This window comes from Crassostrea angulata, chromosome 1, assembly GCF_025612915.1.
Source record: "Crassostrea angulata isolate pt1a10 chromosome 1, ASM2561291v2, whole genome shotgun sequence".
NCBI classification, from domain to species: domain Eukaryota; kingdom Metazoa; phylum Mollusca; class Bivalvia; order Ostreida; family Ostreidae; genus Magallana; species Magallana angulata.
Genome location: NC_069111.1, coordinates 14,190,750 through 14,207,765, shown reverse-complemented (window position 1 = coordinate 14,207,765; position 17,016 = coordinate 14,190,750). Strand labels below are relative to the sequence as shown.

General features: G+C 34.0%; 1 protein-coding gene across 2 annotated transcripts; it reads left to right on the top strand.

Moving 5' to 3' along the window:
• Positions 1-5,612: 5,612 nt before the first annotated feature.
• LOC128189265 (E3 ubiquitin-protein ligase TRIM33-like) lies at positions 5,613-14,195 on the top strand. Of its 2 annotated transcripts, none has more exons than XM_052860820.1 (9): positions 5,613-6,093; positions 6,266-7,936; positions 9,051-9,162; positions 9,701-9,761; positions 9,919-10,232; positions 10,637-10,766; positions 11,256-11,330; positions 11,679-11,831; positions 13,160-14,195. In XM_052860820.1, the coding sequence occupies exons 1-9, from the start codon at positions 5,877-5,879 to the stop codon at positions 13,373-13,375; spliced, it is 2,949 nt and encodes a 982-aa protein (XP_052716780.1). In that variant the 5' UTR covers positions 5,613-5,876; the 3' UTR covers positions 13,376-14,195. The 2 variants fall into 2 exon arrangements, with proteins under 2 accessions (XP_052716780.1, XP_052716788.1); XM_052860828.1 differs by having other exon boundaries at positions 5,614-6,093; positions 6,266-7,855.
• Positions 14,196-17,016: the final 2,821 nt, after the last annotated feature.

Below are 17,016 nucleotides of genomic sequence, written 5' to 3'. Positions count from 1 at the left end.
CGGGTAAAATCCGGTTATTAACCGACAACAAATATATATGTCGGTCGTGTCAGACAAAACGAAAATCACTAGAGCGAGTCTGGTTTATTCATTTCACGATCGGTAATTTACCGACAGTGAAATTCGGGTTCAATGAACACCAACGAAAGGATAAGGTCAAATGCAGCAAAGAAAGCCAATGAATGCCGTACAAAATGTGTGCCAACATGTATCAGCAAACGCAGATGGTGTTTATTCCAGTGTTTTAATAAACATATTCATAAATGTCGATGAAAGGACTTCGCCAATCCTCATAGAACATTAGCGTATTCGATTATCAAAATTAGACAACAAAAAGCGTACGTAAACGGAGACGAACGTATCAAAAAATCGTAAACCGTTGGACATCCAGATTTGCCAGCATTATCATTTGAGCTTTAGTTCAAATTTAAGAGAGGGCCTGTGAATGTTACTCGACATGCATGCAATCGACTTGATTTTAAGAAACTGGAATATTTCATATTCACTATATTATAGGTAATCGTATGGATGAAGCCATGATGTTAATTTGGGTCCTCTAAACAATCAAAATTTATCTGCTTTTAATACATAAACACCATGATGATGAAACGTGTAGAATGAATTTACTGGTCTTGCCTTTACTGAACTGGAATTAGAGGAAGAATGCTAGAAAATGACCTTAGAGTGTTTCAAGCTTTCCGTGATTAATTAAAAGATCGATGTTTTCGAAAAAGAAATCCCAGGTAACATCTAACTCATTTTGAACATCAAAGCGCAGTTGTTGAATCTGCAAGTTCGTGTAAGATATATATAATAATGCATTTATGGGGGTAATTGGTTTTGGATCAACTTATTACGTAATCTATTGTAAAACCAAAACTAAACCAAAAACCTTTTTTCTTTGCTGTTCATTTGCTTTCTTTGATTGATTAATTTTGTTTATTAACAGTGCATATTGTAATAGCATTTTGTTAATATGCTTTTCTTCAGTTCAACAAGTGCAATGTTTTTATAGTGCTGAAATAAATTTCTGGTTTCGGTCTGGCATGGTTCGAGAGTATGATGAAACTTCTCGGTGAATAAGTAATAAAATTTGATGACATGTAATTGGCCAGGAAGAGTTGCAAAATTAACATGGCACTTACATAGAAGAAGTGAAGTTTTACCAAATATATCCGGTTAAAACCAGACACTAAAATGTGTCAAGTTGACTTTAACTCTTGATTATCAATGTGAGTTAATTTATGCATTTATTTTATAGAAAAACTGATGGATGTTCACAGAAAGGTTAAAACAAGAAGATTTCAAAATGGGATGGAAAATAGTTTTTAAGCAGTGATTTCAATTACATGTATATGTAGTACACAGTACAATATTATGCATTTAGTGCATGATGGTGAGGGAGAAATACATACAGAGTAATTCATGGCAAAATCTGCATCACATCCCATATCAACCAGCGACTCCAATATCAGCACAAGAAGATTTCTAAGGGAATAAGTAATGAAATCTTCACATTTCCCGATCATTTGTAAGACGTCCGTCTTCTCAATCATCTTGAGGTGCAAACTTAGGAAACACTAAGTACAATAGAAGTTTCACAATCAGTTTATTAAAAATCATGATCGTATACGTTTGTCAAAGTTACAAAATCAAATATAACAGTCCAAGTTTTAAGGTGAAATTAAATCCAAATTCAAAATTATAATCCCAAAAATCAAAATTCTGCTTTAACATCATTTTACAGGGGATTATATAACATTTTACTTATGATTAACAGTTCCGACTAGTTCGGCCCATCTACGATGATCATGAGTGAACATTTATTCTTTAAATTCCAGAGTTATGTTTTATTTCCAAATACAGCAACAAAACAAACTGTCAGAACTGTCAATCAAAGAAAATTGGGATGCAGGTTTTGAGTCTCCGAGTCTCTCTCATGAGTATGACGCATCGCTGACGTACTATATTAAAAGGTCAGAGTTATAGACATTCATTCATACATGGCTTAAAGGGACTTGGTCACGATTTAAGCTTAAAATTCCAAATTTTATTTTTCTACTTTTAATGTCTAGAATTGTTAATATAGGCATTGTTAATGCTTCCTAAAATTTGGAAGTCAAATATCGAGTAACAAGCAAGATAAAGAGTATGAAGGTCTTTGTTTTGTAAACAAAGCTCTAGTCTTGTTATTGTTTCCATATGTGTTGTATTATTATAGGTTTTAATTAAATGGTGCTTATTTTTTTGTTTTTATTTTATTTATGAACACATTGAATCGGTTTATCTTGTTCGCCACTAGTCATTTTTGCAAAGAAATTGTATTTTTTTTTACTTAATATTATTTGCAAACAAACATAAGACTTGTTTAAGCTTTGTTTACATAACAATAATTGTTTACCCTCTTAATCTCGCTTGTAACTTGACATTAAACATTCAAATTTTGGTCAATGATTCAAAATTCACAAGTAAACCATTTTATGCATAAAAAAATTGATCTCAAATCATGTTTAAGTCCCTTTAAAGGTTACAAAGGTTAAACAGATAGAACAAGCATTACATGACTGGATTGCAGTATCAAGGCTATATCGTTGCAGACACAGGATCGCCAAATATGACCATTTGTTGATAACTTGTTTATATGATATTAACAATTTGGATTTTAATGTGCTCAAATTCCGTAGCTGAATACACAACCTTATTTAGGACTAGGAGTATAGGGATGCAGGTTTTGAGTCTCCCGCCTGAGTAGGAAGCATCGATTACGTACAATATTAAAGGTCATATATATAGAAGTTTACATAAGTACATGGGTTTCAGGGTTACAAAGGTTATATAAAACATGCAATACATGATTCAGTGTAGAGTTCCAGAGCTATCGATGCAGACAAAGGATCGCCAAATATGACAACTTGTTTATAAATTCTCAATTTGGATATTATTGTGCCCGCATTCTACACTTGGTTGCATAACATCATTTAGGAATACTGCGCAGTGCTACAAAAGTCACAAAGTTCATTCTGTTAGTCATCATAACCACAATTAATTGCGCAGTATCAAGGTATAACCACAATTAATTGCGCTGTATCAAGGTATACATAAGTATCATAATGACCGATTTGTAATACTAACAATTCAAGGTCATATCATTGCTATTACACATACATGCAATATTTTTTATTATACCTAAAGAACATAAGATTATACAAAATACGACAGGCTCTATTTTTTTTCAACCTTTAAAAAGCAAATATCTCGTGAATGTTTGATTTTCCTTGATATTCGGTTTTGTTTTTTGTTTTTTTATTAAATTGAAATTAAAAAAATTTGCTGTGTCCGATAAGGTATAATGTGATATTTATTCTCCGGGAGATATGACGGTTTGTTCGCCAGGTCACGTGCCTTTTTAGACCAATTATACTGTCCCAAGTTTCTGCTTCCACCACTTTTAGCAAGATATTTCAATAATCTTAAATACCTAGATATTGTAAGCATACTTTATATTTAATACATGTACATTGTAGTTAAGAGTAACCAATATGATACTAAAGTTTTATTTAAATCTAAATGATGTATCTTTAATTAGACTACCCCAAAAATAAAATGCTTACAGTATTAAACATGCGGAGGAAGTAAACATCATGCGTCATGGCGTTTTGAATTTTTGCGCCTTGTATTCATCCAATGACTTTTGAGATAAATGCTTGCGCAAAGAATAGAGCATCTATTTTAATTTTAGATCGGTTAGTACACCATTCGAATTTATTTCCAATATTTGAGGTCCCTTGTTATGATTCTACTTTACAGGTGGATTTTCACAACTACGTTTTATATATTTTTTTAATTCGGTCAAGTTAAAAAGTACAAAATGTAACAAGATATAACTTAATGACAAAATATGTATAAATTATTATACTTGTTCATGAGAATATCCTTTTTTATATCAATTGATTTGGCTGCTTGTATGTTGCTTTTTCGAACTTTATTAGGTCCCTTTATGTGTTAAACTTATTTTCAGCCAGTTGGACTGTAGACCCCATAAAGCCACTGTGTATAATAGTCAAAGCCCGGAAAGCAATTTACGAATTATGATATTGCAAAATGAAAAAAAAAACCGCTGCTAATATCTATAAAAAAAATCAGGTTGGCTGTTACCATGGAGCCACTACAAGTAAATAAAATTGCTACTTTCAGGCTATAAAGGATCAAATTTCACTAAAATTTATATCAAGCCAAATCAGTAGTGCTGTTAACTCAAATCATAGTTTTATTTGTCAAATTCCAATTAAAGATTCAAAAGCATGAGAAATTTTTTTTCTAAATGGCACGTACAATATACACTTATTATTAAAATAATGAATTTATATTGAAGTAAAATAAGATATTGCTATCATTTAAAGGAATTAAACTGGAAGAAAAATAGACGTGAAGAAAATCAGAGGAAATTCGGACTATGTTTTCTTTTCTTTTTGTTATTTTTCTTTGGCAATAAAATAATTTTTGACAGCCATTGATAACAAATTACAGTTTTTCATTTTTAAATAAATATAATTTAAAAATTTTCTATTGGTGATATCGAAATTATGAACAGTAATTCTACAAGTATGTCATGCAATGCAAAAAAAAAATAATTGAAAAATGTTCAAAATTATCAATCCACAGTATTTTAAAATTTTACCTCATATAAATTTAATGCCAGCAGAATAAGGTCATTATAAGTAATTCATGTTATAACAGTAAATGTTGGGGTTTTTTTTTTTTTTTTAAATCCGATTGTTTTTTTTTTCTTTTTTGCTTGGTAACTATATATTGATTCCAAAGTGGGTTGTTCAAAATTTGACAGATGTAATTTTTTACTGTATTTAGAAAAATCTCTTTAATTCACAATCACAATCATATTTGTGAAAATATATAAAGGGATTTATTAGACATATCAAAAATAAGTCCAATCCACATTTTGCAAAAGTTGTTTCCCTTTGCAGGGTCAACCCAAAGGTCAAAAGGGAAAAACCAAACTTTTCCCTTCTTTATGCTACCAAATATATGGCCATCCTGTGATAAAATCGCTTTGAATTTAATTTATTCCTTTATTGTGTGGGTTGTCCCATCCTGGGGCAATCAAAATACACAACGGAAACGGAATTTTTATTGTAAAATGACAAAGTTACAAACCTATAAACTACAAAGGCTACTGTGAGAAACCAAAGGGTTTTCCCCCAAAGATGGCGGCCAAGGGAAACTTTTGTAAGGTGTGGATTGGTCTATTCCAAGGCCAATGTCTCAAAAAGTACATGTAACGTTAGGTCATTGGTCTTTTTTAAGCTATGTGGTAGTAAAGTTTTAAAAAAAAATACAAAGATTCTCATCAGTGGATTTATTTACTCATATTGAGTTGAGTTAACAATAATTCATGAAGGAATCATTTTCATGAGCTCATTAAATTTTCAGGGAACTCCACTTAACCCACCCATTTTCCTCTTTTTACCTGCGCGTGATTCAACAAATGATTCAATGTGACGCTATATCCTGACACAATCATGACGCAAACGATCGGATAGCAAGTGATTCGATGAGTCACTTGATACATGACACAAAGTATTTACTTTAATGAATGAAATCATGATTGTATGAGGTTGTTGATGGTAACATATGCCAAGGTAGGGCGTGAGTTATCAAAAATTATTTATGACACGTGTCAATCAAATGATCCGCCAAGATCCGCCTCATTGATCCCGCCTCAGCGTTGTAGACTGCTACTTCCTGTCGTTCAGAGTGAGGCTCTACTCATGGCGGTAGGTTCGGAGATAGTGAAACAACTGTTCTGCAGCGAAACTAGTGCTTTTTATGAATGATACAGGATTGATTCAGAAATTTAAATGGCTGAAGCAAGCCTACCAATAGCTGAAAATGGTAATCTCGAAGTGTGTGTTTTATGTGCTTCGGAATTAAAAGACAAAAATCCGAAATTGTTGTCGTGTTTACATACTTTATGTGAGAATTGCTTGAATTCGCTGTTTCAAGTGCAAATTCAACAGAAACGGCCAAATGGAGAAAACGTCGACACAGCACCGGATGAAAAAGGCGAGGCCACAGGTATTTAATTTAAGATCGTTATGAAATAAATCCGTCCATGACTTTTGAACCGATGCAGTAGTGGTAGAAGCGTTATGTACGAAGGGGGGTAACTCGTAAAGTCCGTATAGAAATGCGATATAGTGCACTGTATTTTTCTAATTTTTGATGATTTTTTTTATTTGCTTTGTAGTAGCTGAGAACTGTACAATATTGTGTCCAGCATGTAACGCTACGGTTGAAAAGTCCAAGGTGTTGGACAACTTGTTCGTTCAAAGTGCACCCATTGTACATTTAATTGACGATGAAGAAGAGAAAGAAGAGGACAGGCATGTCTGTACAGGGTGTGATGAAAATGAGGAAGCCACATCTTTTTGTGTTGAGTGTAAAGAATGGTTATGTGACCAGTGTGTGATAGCACACCGACGTGTTCGCATTACAAAAGACCACATGATTCAATCAAAAGAGGAAGCCAAAAAGATTGAGGATGATACCAATTCCACGCCTCAGAAAATCATGTTTTGTACTGTGCACAAAAATGAACAGCTTAAATTGTTTTGTGAAACCTGTGATAAATTAACATGTAGGGACTGTCAATTAGAGGAACATAAAGACCATAAGTATCAGTTTCTATCAGAAGCAATCAGGCAACAGAGGGAAAACATTCAAAATGCAGTTGTTAAATTGAAACAAAAGTTAGTAAATTACCAGCAAGCTGACAAAATCTTAACATCAAAGAACACTGAACTTAAATCTAAACTCAATGATGTTTGTCAGAATATGAGAGATGTGGCAGAAATCATCACCAAAGAGGTAAACAAACACACGGACAATCTCATTCAGTATCTCGAAAAGTATGTCAGTACAAAAACCAATGTTATATCTGACAAACAGCGCTTGGTGAAGGAAGCTTTGGACAAGATGAAGCACACCATTGAATTTGTAGAAAATGCATTGACTGTTGGTGACGATACATCTATTCTCTATGCCAAAGGTGTGATGATGAAAACATTACGAGTGCTTGCTAACAATGGAATTCCTTTCCACCCAAGCATTCTCAATTATTCAATATCCTATGAGCATGAAAAAGATTTCATTTTGAAAAACATCAACAAAGCCGGGACATTGGTGATAGACAATAACAAGTTTCCTGCACCCCCAGGGCAAAGACCGACCTCTAGTCCTCAACAAGTCCAACCCAGACCCAGTCAGCCCAATGTCTACCCACAGCCTGCCATGCAGAACCGCACGACCAGTGCGAGTGGCTACTACACTAGTCGGAATACCATTCCACCTCGCATCCAACAAAACTTTGGCCACCTCTCAGAGGTCGAGCAGAGAAATCTGACTCAGAAATTTTTCACCATGTTGAATCGTCAGCCAGGACCAGACCAGGTTTCAGGGGCCTCAAATTACCAGCCACAGGTCCCTCCGAACCAATTGAATTTTGACCAGTCTGTGCGCAATCTAACCAATCTTGTGAATGGCACCCCTTCACAGAGAACCATGCCATCAACTCGATATCCGCATAACTCACCTGCAGCCAACATGATGCAGCCACAACAAAAATTACCTACCTCCAAACCAACATGGCCAGATCAACGAGGTGGGATGCAGTTGCCCATAAGTTCCCACAGTGGCATGCACTCTGGGTCAGCGAGTCAAGTCGGTGGAATGGCACCCCCACATGTCTCCGCTGGGGATCAGGCCAGGTCTTCTATCAGTCCAAGTTCTGCAGCAGACAGAATCATTGCAGGGAGATCACAGCAAGGCCAAACATCGGGTAAATCTTGGAATTTTGTTGACATGGGTAGCCGTTTTCATCAACCAACCTTCGTTTCTCACATTGACCAGGGCTCACCAGGTAATTGTTGGGAGCTGTGTCACATGTGAAGCTTATCGAGCAACAGTTCTGTGCATGGTTGAATAATTAATGCTATATTTGATAATGAAAAAAAGATATGACATTAAATGCATTATAATGGAAAGCAAGTTTAATATAAATATGTTGGAATTTAGTTGAAAACAAACCTTAAGATTGAAAAAATTGATGCAGTAATTATTTTTGGCCAGTTTTTATATATCAATATAATGTTGTGTATTGCATCAGATATCACATATTTCTTGCACATAGTATCAAAATGACAAATCAGTCTAGCATGAATACTAATGTAGTACATGTACATGTATTTGTGGAGGTTTTAGTGTGTTGTACTGAAAGTGAAAGGAAATATATAAGATATGTATATTTTATCTTTTATTGACATATACAAAGTCTTTCTTAGAATTCAAAAGAAATTGCTTTTATACCTCCACTCCAAAGGGGGTGAGGGTATCCTGCTTTATCCTTGTGTGTCTGTCCTGAACAAATTTCTGTTGCATTTTTCTCAGCAATTATTAATTGCAGATGCTTAAAATTTTAACACACTCCCATGTTTAGGTATGTCATTTGGTGGGATTCATTTTGTACCAATCAGATGTCAACTTCCTGAAAACTTTGTTTATTTTTAGCCTTTTTGAATTTTCGAACAAATTTTCATCAAAAATTTTTCAGCAACCATTCATTGCAGATGGTTGAAATTGTAACACATTTTTTGTTTAGGCTTGCCATACAGTGGGATTCATTTTTTAACAAATTCAATGTCAAATTCTGGTTAAATGTTCACTTTGCTCGTTTCATTTATTCACATTATAACAGGGGTATCACTTGTGAGCATTACCTCACAGATATTTTGTTTGCATTTATTCATCATTCCTTGCTCTGTCAGTAGATGTAATCACTAAATGTTTAGAAATGATTTAAAATGTGCCCCAAGTAAAGTATTAACAATTAAGTATTTGATTTACTTAGAATGTATTTAAGTACATTTGTACTACAGAATATGTAGATTTCTGCTGGGTTCAGGTTGAAGTACTCGTAGGTGTTTGTTAACAGTTGGGATGAATGTAACCTCTACTTGTACATTTTTATGCTATAGGTCCCCAGGCTGCTTCACACCATAGCAAGGTACCGAGCCCAGCAGGGGCAGGATTTGATGAGAGATCCAGCAATCAGACGCGACATGAAACACCGGTGTCTGCTGTAGCAGGGTATGTAGAATGACACATCACACCTATAATTTGAGTTCCAGTAAAATGTATCTGTCATTGCTGTATTGTTGAAATGACTATTACATTGAGAAGAGTTAAATATTTGAAACTTGTACATGTATTTCTCATGAAAAGATTCACAGCCACTGCATATAATATCTAAACTCATTTAAGCAAATTAAAACTGAAAGAGCTTATATAATATATATATTGGAAAATATGTTTATTACTAAATACATATGCAACAGATTGTGTCATATTGTGCTATCAAATAAGCCTTTCTATATTTCATAAAATATGTTAATGGTGAAATAAATATCAAAATTAAAAGTGACTGGATTACAAGAAAATCCATCTCAGGTTAAACCAATGTATTTAATTTTTGTATAGGACTTCATGCCAAAATTATAACCAGTTGAAAAATGTTGGGAAATTGGAACTTTAAGCTCCATCAGATTGAAAAATTGACCAGAATCTCCTGTTGTCTTTAAAAATATGTTGTCACTGATTAAAGATTTCTTATTTTCTTATGTTGCAGGTCCCATGTAAAGGGAGAGGATAAACAGCTTCCGTCCTGCCAATTTGCCTCCAATGAGTCTGTAAGTATTTTATGACTTTAATTTTCAGTGTATTGATGCTTCTTTACTGTATTATTTTTGTGTTAATATATTATTCTTTATTAGAATAGGGTGTGTTAGATTTTGATCATGCTGTTAAATTGACACAAATAAAGGACTCTATTATTTTTATTTTTAGACTTCCATGTCTGAAAAAAGTCGGACACCACCACTACCAAGAACCACCCCTCCACTGCGAAGATCCACCCCTCCGCCATCAAGAACCCCACCCCCTCAACGCTCACAGGCCACACCCCCTCCTCCCCCGCCTTTAGTGCACACCAGTCATCTGAGCGTCTCGCACGGGAAACAGATGCCGGAGAATAAGGATGATGACCCTAACGAGGATTACTGTGCGGTCTGTCAGAATGGCGGGGATCTCCTATGCTGTGACAAGTGTCCCAAAGTCTATCACCTCAAGTGTCACATACCAGAGCTTAAGGAGTTCCCCAGGTATGGTGCTAGTCACAAAGGGAGATAATTGCATCACCATGTTGCGATGCTACATACGTAACCTTCCTTTAAATCAATATTTGATGAAAACTAATATCGTATTTGATATTTTTTAAAAGTACACATTTTTAAATTTATGATTTAAGAATCATTTTATGATATGAATTAGTCTAATTCTTTGTATTAGGCTGATATCTTAAGCAAGTCGTTTTCTAATTAAGTGGAATATTATTCCTTCAAAAGGGATGTGGAATGTTAAATTCATCTTAATTAAGAGTAGTGAAAAAAATATATTATGTGTGTCAGATTCAGAATTGAATTCCTTTGAAACATACCCGGTTGCTTGTACAATCTTCAATTATTAGTGACTGGATTTTTCAGTTATTTTTGTTTTCTTTGCATAGTGATGAGTGGCAGTGCACAATGTGCACCAATACAGACGACATGGTGCTGGCAGAAATAGAGAAGAAGGATCTAACAATGGGGCCGGGGAAACGCAAGGCTCCCTCTGGGCTCACAGAAAAAGAACTCAAGGTATGAGGGACGTTCTTGGCTATTTATTGATTGTGTTGGTCGAGTATTGGAGGCAATCTCAGAACAATACTCTCCAATGATGATAATGAGTTTTAGATAGTAATTTGGGCAATTACAGTTTGGATGAATACAGCTTTGAGAATTCTGATTGAAAGAAAAAAATGTGACCTAAGAAATATAGGCCACACTGATTTGATTTTCAGGAATTAAGTCTAGCATGAGTTATCCATCTTTTTCTAATCAGTTTTGTCCTTGTAATGTCAGAGAAGTTCCCAAAAAAATATCACTTTTGTTAATGCAAAATATTTTCAAATGACTCTTTTCTTATTGTTTCAAACAACGAGAAAAATATCACTCATTAAACATGTAGTTATTCATGTTTATTTATAATTTTCATAAATCTGCCTTCAACTGAAACAGACATTGTAGGTGTGACATTTCATGATATAATCATGTTAAAGACTTGTAATGATTATTTGTGCTTTTCAGGCTTGTGAGAGAATTTTACTGGAGTTGTTTACCAACAAGGAGAGTGCCGTGTTCCACGAACCCGTCAGTAAACTGGTATGTAGGGCCTCCATTTACCATATGTCCGAGGGTTTTTCGCGTGTCACAAAATTTTTGAAAATATATAGCATTTTTAATTTGCATCCGTATATTTTTGCGATTTTAAAAGTTTCTTATAGAAAATATTACAAGTTATAATTTCTGTGTATTCAGTATTGTGTGATTTGACAGAGATTGCGAAAAAAGCAGAAATTACATCATTTTGGAAATTACATGATATACAGTATCTTTGTATTCCGTCATATAGCAAAAATATAGGAGATTCAATAACAATGATTATCGGTATACTAGCTGTCTGACTTCTGAATTGCTTTAGATGTCTGAAGTCCATGACTCTCTTTGTAGGTCCCAAACTATTACAAAATAATCACCAGACCTATAGATTTCTCCAAGATCCGATCCAAACTACAGCGGCAGAACTTCAACCATTACAACACTGTGGAGGAGTTCCTGGCCGACTGTAAACTGGTCTTCAAGAACTGTTTCACCTATAACTCGGTATGTACTTAGGACACACTAGACGTTTCTCAGTTTTAAATAATTTTCCTTGATCAATTATTCCTTATCTATTTGCATTTGAACCTGTTAATGCCAAAAAATTAGGATACATTACCACGCTCTTTTTTGAGTTTGAATATTTAGAATTTTCCTTGTAATAGTATGCGATGTGCAATTGAATGCGTGTAAATAATGTCATAGTTGTCGTCTCCCCCCCCCCCCCCCCCCCCCACAACTCCAATTTATAAACAACAAAACAAAGCTTGGGGATAGGGTTATAAGGATAAAACAGATATTTTGAACTCAAAGTCATGTTGAACACACTTACCAAAATCTATGTCAAGTGACTCGCATGGCACAGATGAGTAACATAAGAACCTTTGCATTTTTTAGATGTTTTTTATGAGTGCAGTGAGGTACATTATTTCTTCTTCCACAATTCACATATAGATAGATTTTGACAAAATACATTGACCAGATTAAGGAGAAAAATGTACCTAAGTGTGCTTGTATATTTTAAAGGCTTTCAAAAGAGGGGCAAAGCTAAAGGTCTTTGGAGATTTATTGTAAACAGTCTACCTCTACCATAAATAACGATTTATCATATAAATCTCCCATGTGATTGTTTTTTTGGGGGGGTTAGAAAGGGATTCTATAAGAGTACATATATCATTGATTAATGAATAAGTACATGCAAAATAAAAAGGAAGTACTTGTACCTGCAAAATAAAAAAAGAAAACATTGAACCCCTACCATAAATATTGACATTTCCCTTGAAATTGTTTGTTCTTGGGGAAAGAAAGATATTGTATAATTTACATAAGAGTACATGTACATTCATCAAAGATTATGTACAAATGTATTTGCAAAATAAAAAGACAATTTCCAAAATGCACTACTACATGTATTTTAATCCCTTGCTGTAAAAGCAAATTATATTATAGAAGTCAATGTTCTGACATATATAGGAAAAGCAGGATTGCCATTAAATTGGTGTGTTGGAATGCAATTGTGTGGAGTCTTAGTGTCATTGTGAAAAAAAGGGATTTGTATGCAACTGCCAATAGAAATTTACATATAAACAAACTTGTTATTCACAGACTGCCAGTATCAAGATTGTTTGAATGGTAAATTTGTTGTTGAGCAGCTTCAAAATAAAGGGTTTTAAAACGATTCTATAACCAAGTTTTATGCAACTTCAGTCTTCTTGCAACTATTGCTGATTATGACATAATACTATTACGATACATACAACACATATTTCTTTAAGTTTGCTTTTAGATTTGAATGAACAAGATTTAAATATTGATTTTATATTGAATTATAGGTTGGCACTCCAATATATGTACAAGGTAAAATGTTGGATGAAGAGTTTGAAAGACTGGTGCAGAAGTTTTTACCATGCTATTATGATGTGTTGGATGAACTTGAAACTCGGACGGACACGCCCACCAGTGACGCATCAGATGGGGGTCCAGGGGAAAAGAAGAAGAAGAAGCGATATGAAGAAGACCCAAGTGTTGACCCATTGCACATACATTGAAATTCATAGCGATGTTTTATTTAATCATTGGGAATGACGAAGACATATGCAGAATTCCACGGCATTGATCTACATGATTTAAAGCAGATGATTGTCGCAATAAAATCCTTAACGATGTTTTAAAAGGAAAGTAAAGAAAAAAGGATGGACAAGTGGCCAGTGAACATATTCTGAAACTCATAGAGATGTTTCATTTTGTCAGCCTAAGCAAAAAAGATCAGTGCACACGCACTTAGTGACGTTCTCTGATTTGGCAATGATGAAGACAAATGTGTAAGATGAGTACACATAAACTCAGAAATCTTTTCTTAGCAAAAGATGATAATTATGTTGTGGACAAAATGTGCATCTTGCCTTATTGAAACTGGGATAAATGTTTAAACATCTGCAGGAGTAAATGAAAACCTACTAGTCTCAAATTCCAGCTAAAACTTGAATTCCTCAAGAGACCAATGTGTTTTATGTGAGTGATATCACTGTTTTTGCAATTTTGTAAATACTTAAAATCATTATAATTTATGAGTTTGATTGTTCATCTTAGGGTTTTTTTATACTTACATGTATAATATTTCTATTTGTACTTTAATATCATGTTAACCATGTAACAATGTTCACAGTGCACTGACAGCTTTATAAAGGGACCTCTTCAGAAATTCCATGTATGTTAAAACTTTCTACACAGAAAAAGTATTCCGATATTTGTTGACAACACAGGAACATCTATCGCAACGTCTTAATTCTTGAATTGAATATTTGGTACATGTTTTATGTACATTATTTGTACAGTGAAAAATATTGTTAATAAATAATTTTAGATTGATTTGATTTTGAGTTATCATTATTAAACTGTACAAATTTGAAAAATGAAACATTTTTATATCCTCTCTCCTTTGGAGAGGGGGATTTACTTTAGTGAGCTTTTCTGATCACTTTTTTGTCCTCCGTCCCTCTGTTTGTCTGTAATCTTTTTACATTTTCGACTTCTTCTCCTGAACCACTGGCCAATTTCAACCAAACTTGGCACAGAACATCAATGGGTAAAGGGGATTCAAGTTTCTTAAAATAAAGGGCCACGCCCCATATAAAGGGGAAATAATCAGGATTTATTGAAAATTTGATGATATTTTTCAAAAATCTTCTTGTGTGGAAGCATCCGCAGATAGTGTAGATTCAAGTTTGTTCTAATCATTGTCCCTGGGGGCACAATGGGGGTTAAAGTTTTACATAGGAGTATTTAGGGTTAATCATTAAAAATCTTCTAGTCAAATACCATTAGGCCAGAAAAGCTGAAACTTGTGTGGAAGCATCCTCAGATAGTGTAGATTCAAGTTTGTTCAAATCATGGTCCCTGGGGGAAAGGTGGGGCCATTTGGGGGTCAAAGTTTTACAAAGAAATATATAGAGTTAATCTTTAAAAAAACTTCAACTAAAAAACCATTTGGCCAAAAAAAAACTGATACTTGTGTGGAAGCATCCTCATATAAAAAATTTAATTCACCAAAACAAATGTTATATTAAATGTATGGTTCTACTTACATGCAAGCTTTTTGAAATATTGTTAATTCTTTAAAATTGTTCAGACTGACCCCTGGACAAATTTTTGTCTTCAAAAGTTTGTGGAGGTTTATACCTAATTCGATTTAGATCTTCTTGAGAAATGTAATGTTTAATTTGTGAAATGACTAAACTGTGACTAAAAGGGATCAATGATAAACAGAATATCCATGAGAAAAAAATTTTAATACAGGATCTGTTAGACTACATTGTCCATATTTTTTGTATATGACTCAGTGATTTTATAATGGCTATTGTTGCTCCGGTGAGCAATGTGGCCCATGGGCCTCTTGTTTACCCTTGTGTTTGTCCGTCCATCCATATGTAACAAAATTTCTGTCACATATTCCTAAGCAAATATTCATCCCAGGTTCTTGAAATTTTAAGAGACTTAAGCAAGCCATATGTTGGGGCTATTTTGTACCAATCGGATGTCAACTTCTTGTCTTCAAAGCGACAACTTATTTTTAGCATACATTTTCAAACAAATTTTTGTCAAAAATTTCTCAGACACTATTCAGCACAGGTGCTTTAGATTTTAACACACTCTGATTAGGCATGTCATATGGTAGAATCTATTTTTATACCAATCGGACGTAAATTTCCTGGTAAATGACAACTTTGTTTATTTTTGCCTAAAGTTTAAAACATTTTTTGTCAAAGATTTCTCGGCAACTATTCATAGCAGATGGTTGAAATGTTAACACACTCTTTGTTTAGGCATGTCATAAGGTGGGGTCTATTTCTATATTATTTGGATGTCAACTTCTTGTTAAATAATGACTTTGTATTTTTTAAGCCTAAATTTTCAGTTGTATTTTCTTCAAAGATTTTTCAGCAACTATTCATCGCAGATGTTTGAAATTTTAACACACTCTTTGTTTAGGCCCGCTTTTTGATGTATTTTTGTACCAATCAAAAGTTAACAGTCTGCTATATGTTGACTTTGTTTATTTTGTATTTATTAATTCACATCAGAACGAGAGTATTACTAGTGAGCATTGGCTCACAGATGCAGTATCTTGTTTGCCCAAAATTCATAAATTTTGAATTCAAAAGTGTTTGGGAGGTAAAGATATTTGAAATCATATTTACTGGTACTTTATTATTTTGGAGTTGGGATGAGTCCTCATCTTGGTCCTAGTACTGGTGGTAAGCGTTTTGTAAATGCATGTTATCAATGATAATGATGACAAGCTTATTAATAAGCTTGTGATTCAAGGGTTAAACACATTTATAAAACATTTACAGCTCACCTGAACCAAAGGCTTCTTCCCAAAAACTTTTATGCAAGAAATACTCGAATTTGTGTAGAAGCATCCTCAGGGAGTGTATATCTTAGTTTGTTGAAAACATGGTCCCCAGGGGAAGGATAGGGCCACAATGGGGTGGTGTTAAATTTTTACTTAGATACAGAGATAAATCTTATGGGAAAAGCATTCAGCCAAAAAAAAGTTGAAACTTGTGAAAGCATCGATTGTGCAGATTGAAGTTTGATCATGACTTTTTTTTGGAGAAAAGTGGAACCACAAAAGGGGGGGGGGGGGGTAATAAGAATAGAGAAAAATCGAAAACAACAAAAGGGGTTAGTAATACATGTATGTGGATAAAAATTGGCAGATTTTTAAATCTATTGATTTAATTGTTAAGGTATTTTGAATTTGATACTATTATGCTCATCTAATCGCAGTTATGGCTATTATTGCTCAGGTGAGCGAGGTGGTCCCTGGTCATATTGTATTGCATTGTAAGTTGAACACATTGTGTATTGTATAGTTTCACTTAACTGGTATATTTGCAATTCGATCATCGTGTAAACTACCTTCAAATTAACGTATATTTAAACTATTAACACTTTTCAAAATTAGACATGCTAATCATTTTGAGATTGAGAACTGGTATTGCAGGTTCCTACAAACTGGATAAAACCTTTTGCTAGCCGTACGTTTACCAGTATAATTGCTGTGCTATTTCAGTCCCTTGAAATTTCCTGTCAATGAAACCTTATAGGGTTTGCTAACACTGTGATTTCTTTATTAACTACTTAGACTCATAAAAACAATTGATATCAAAGAAATCAAAGGCTG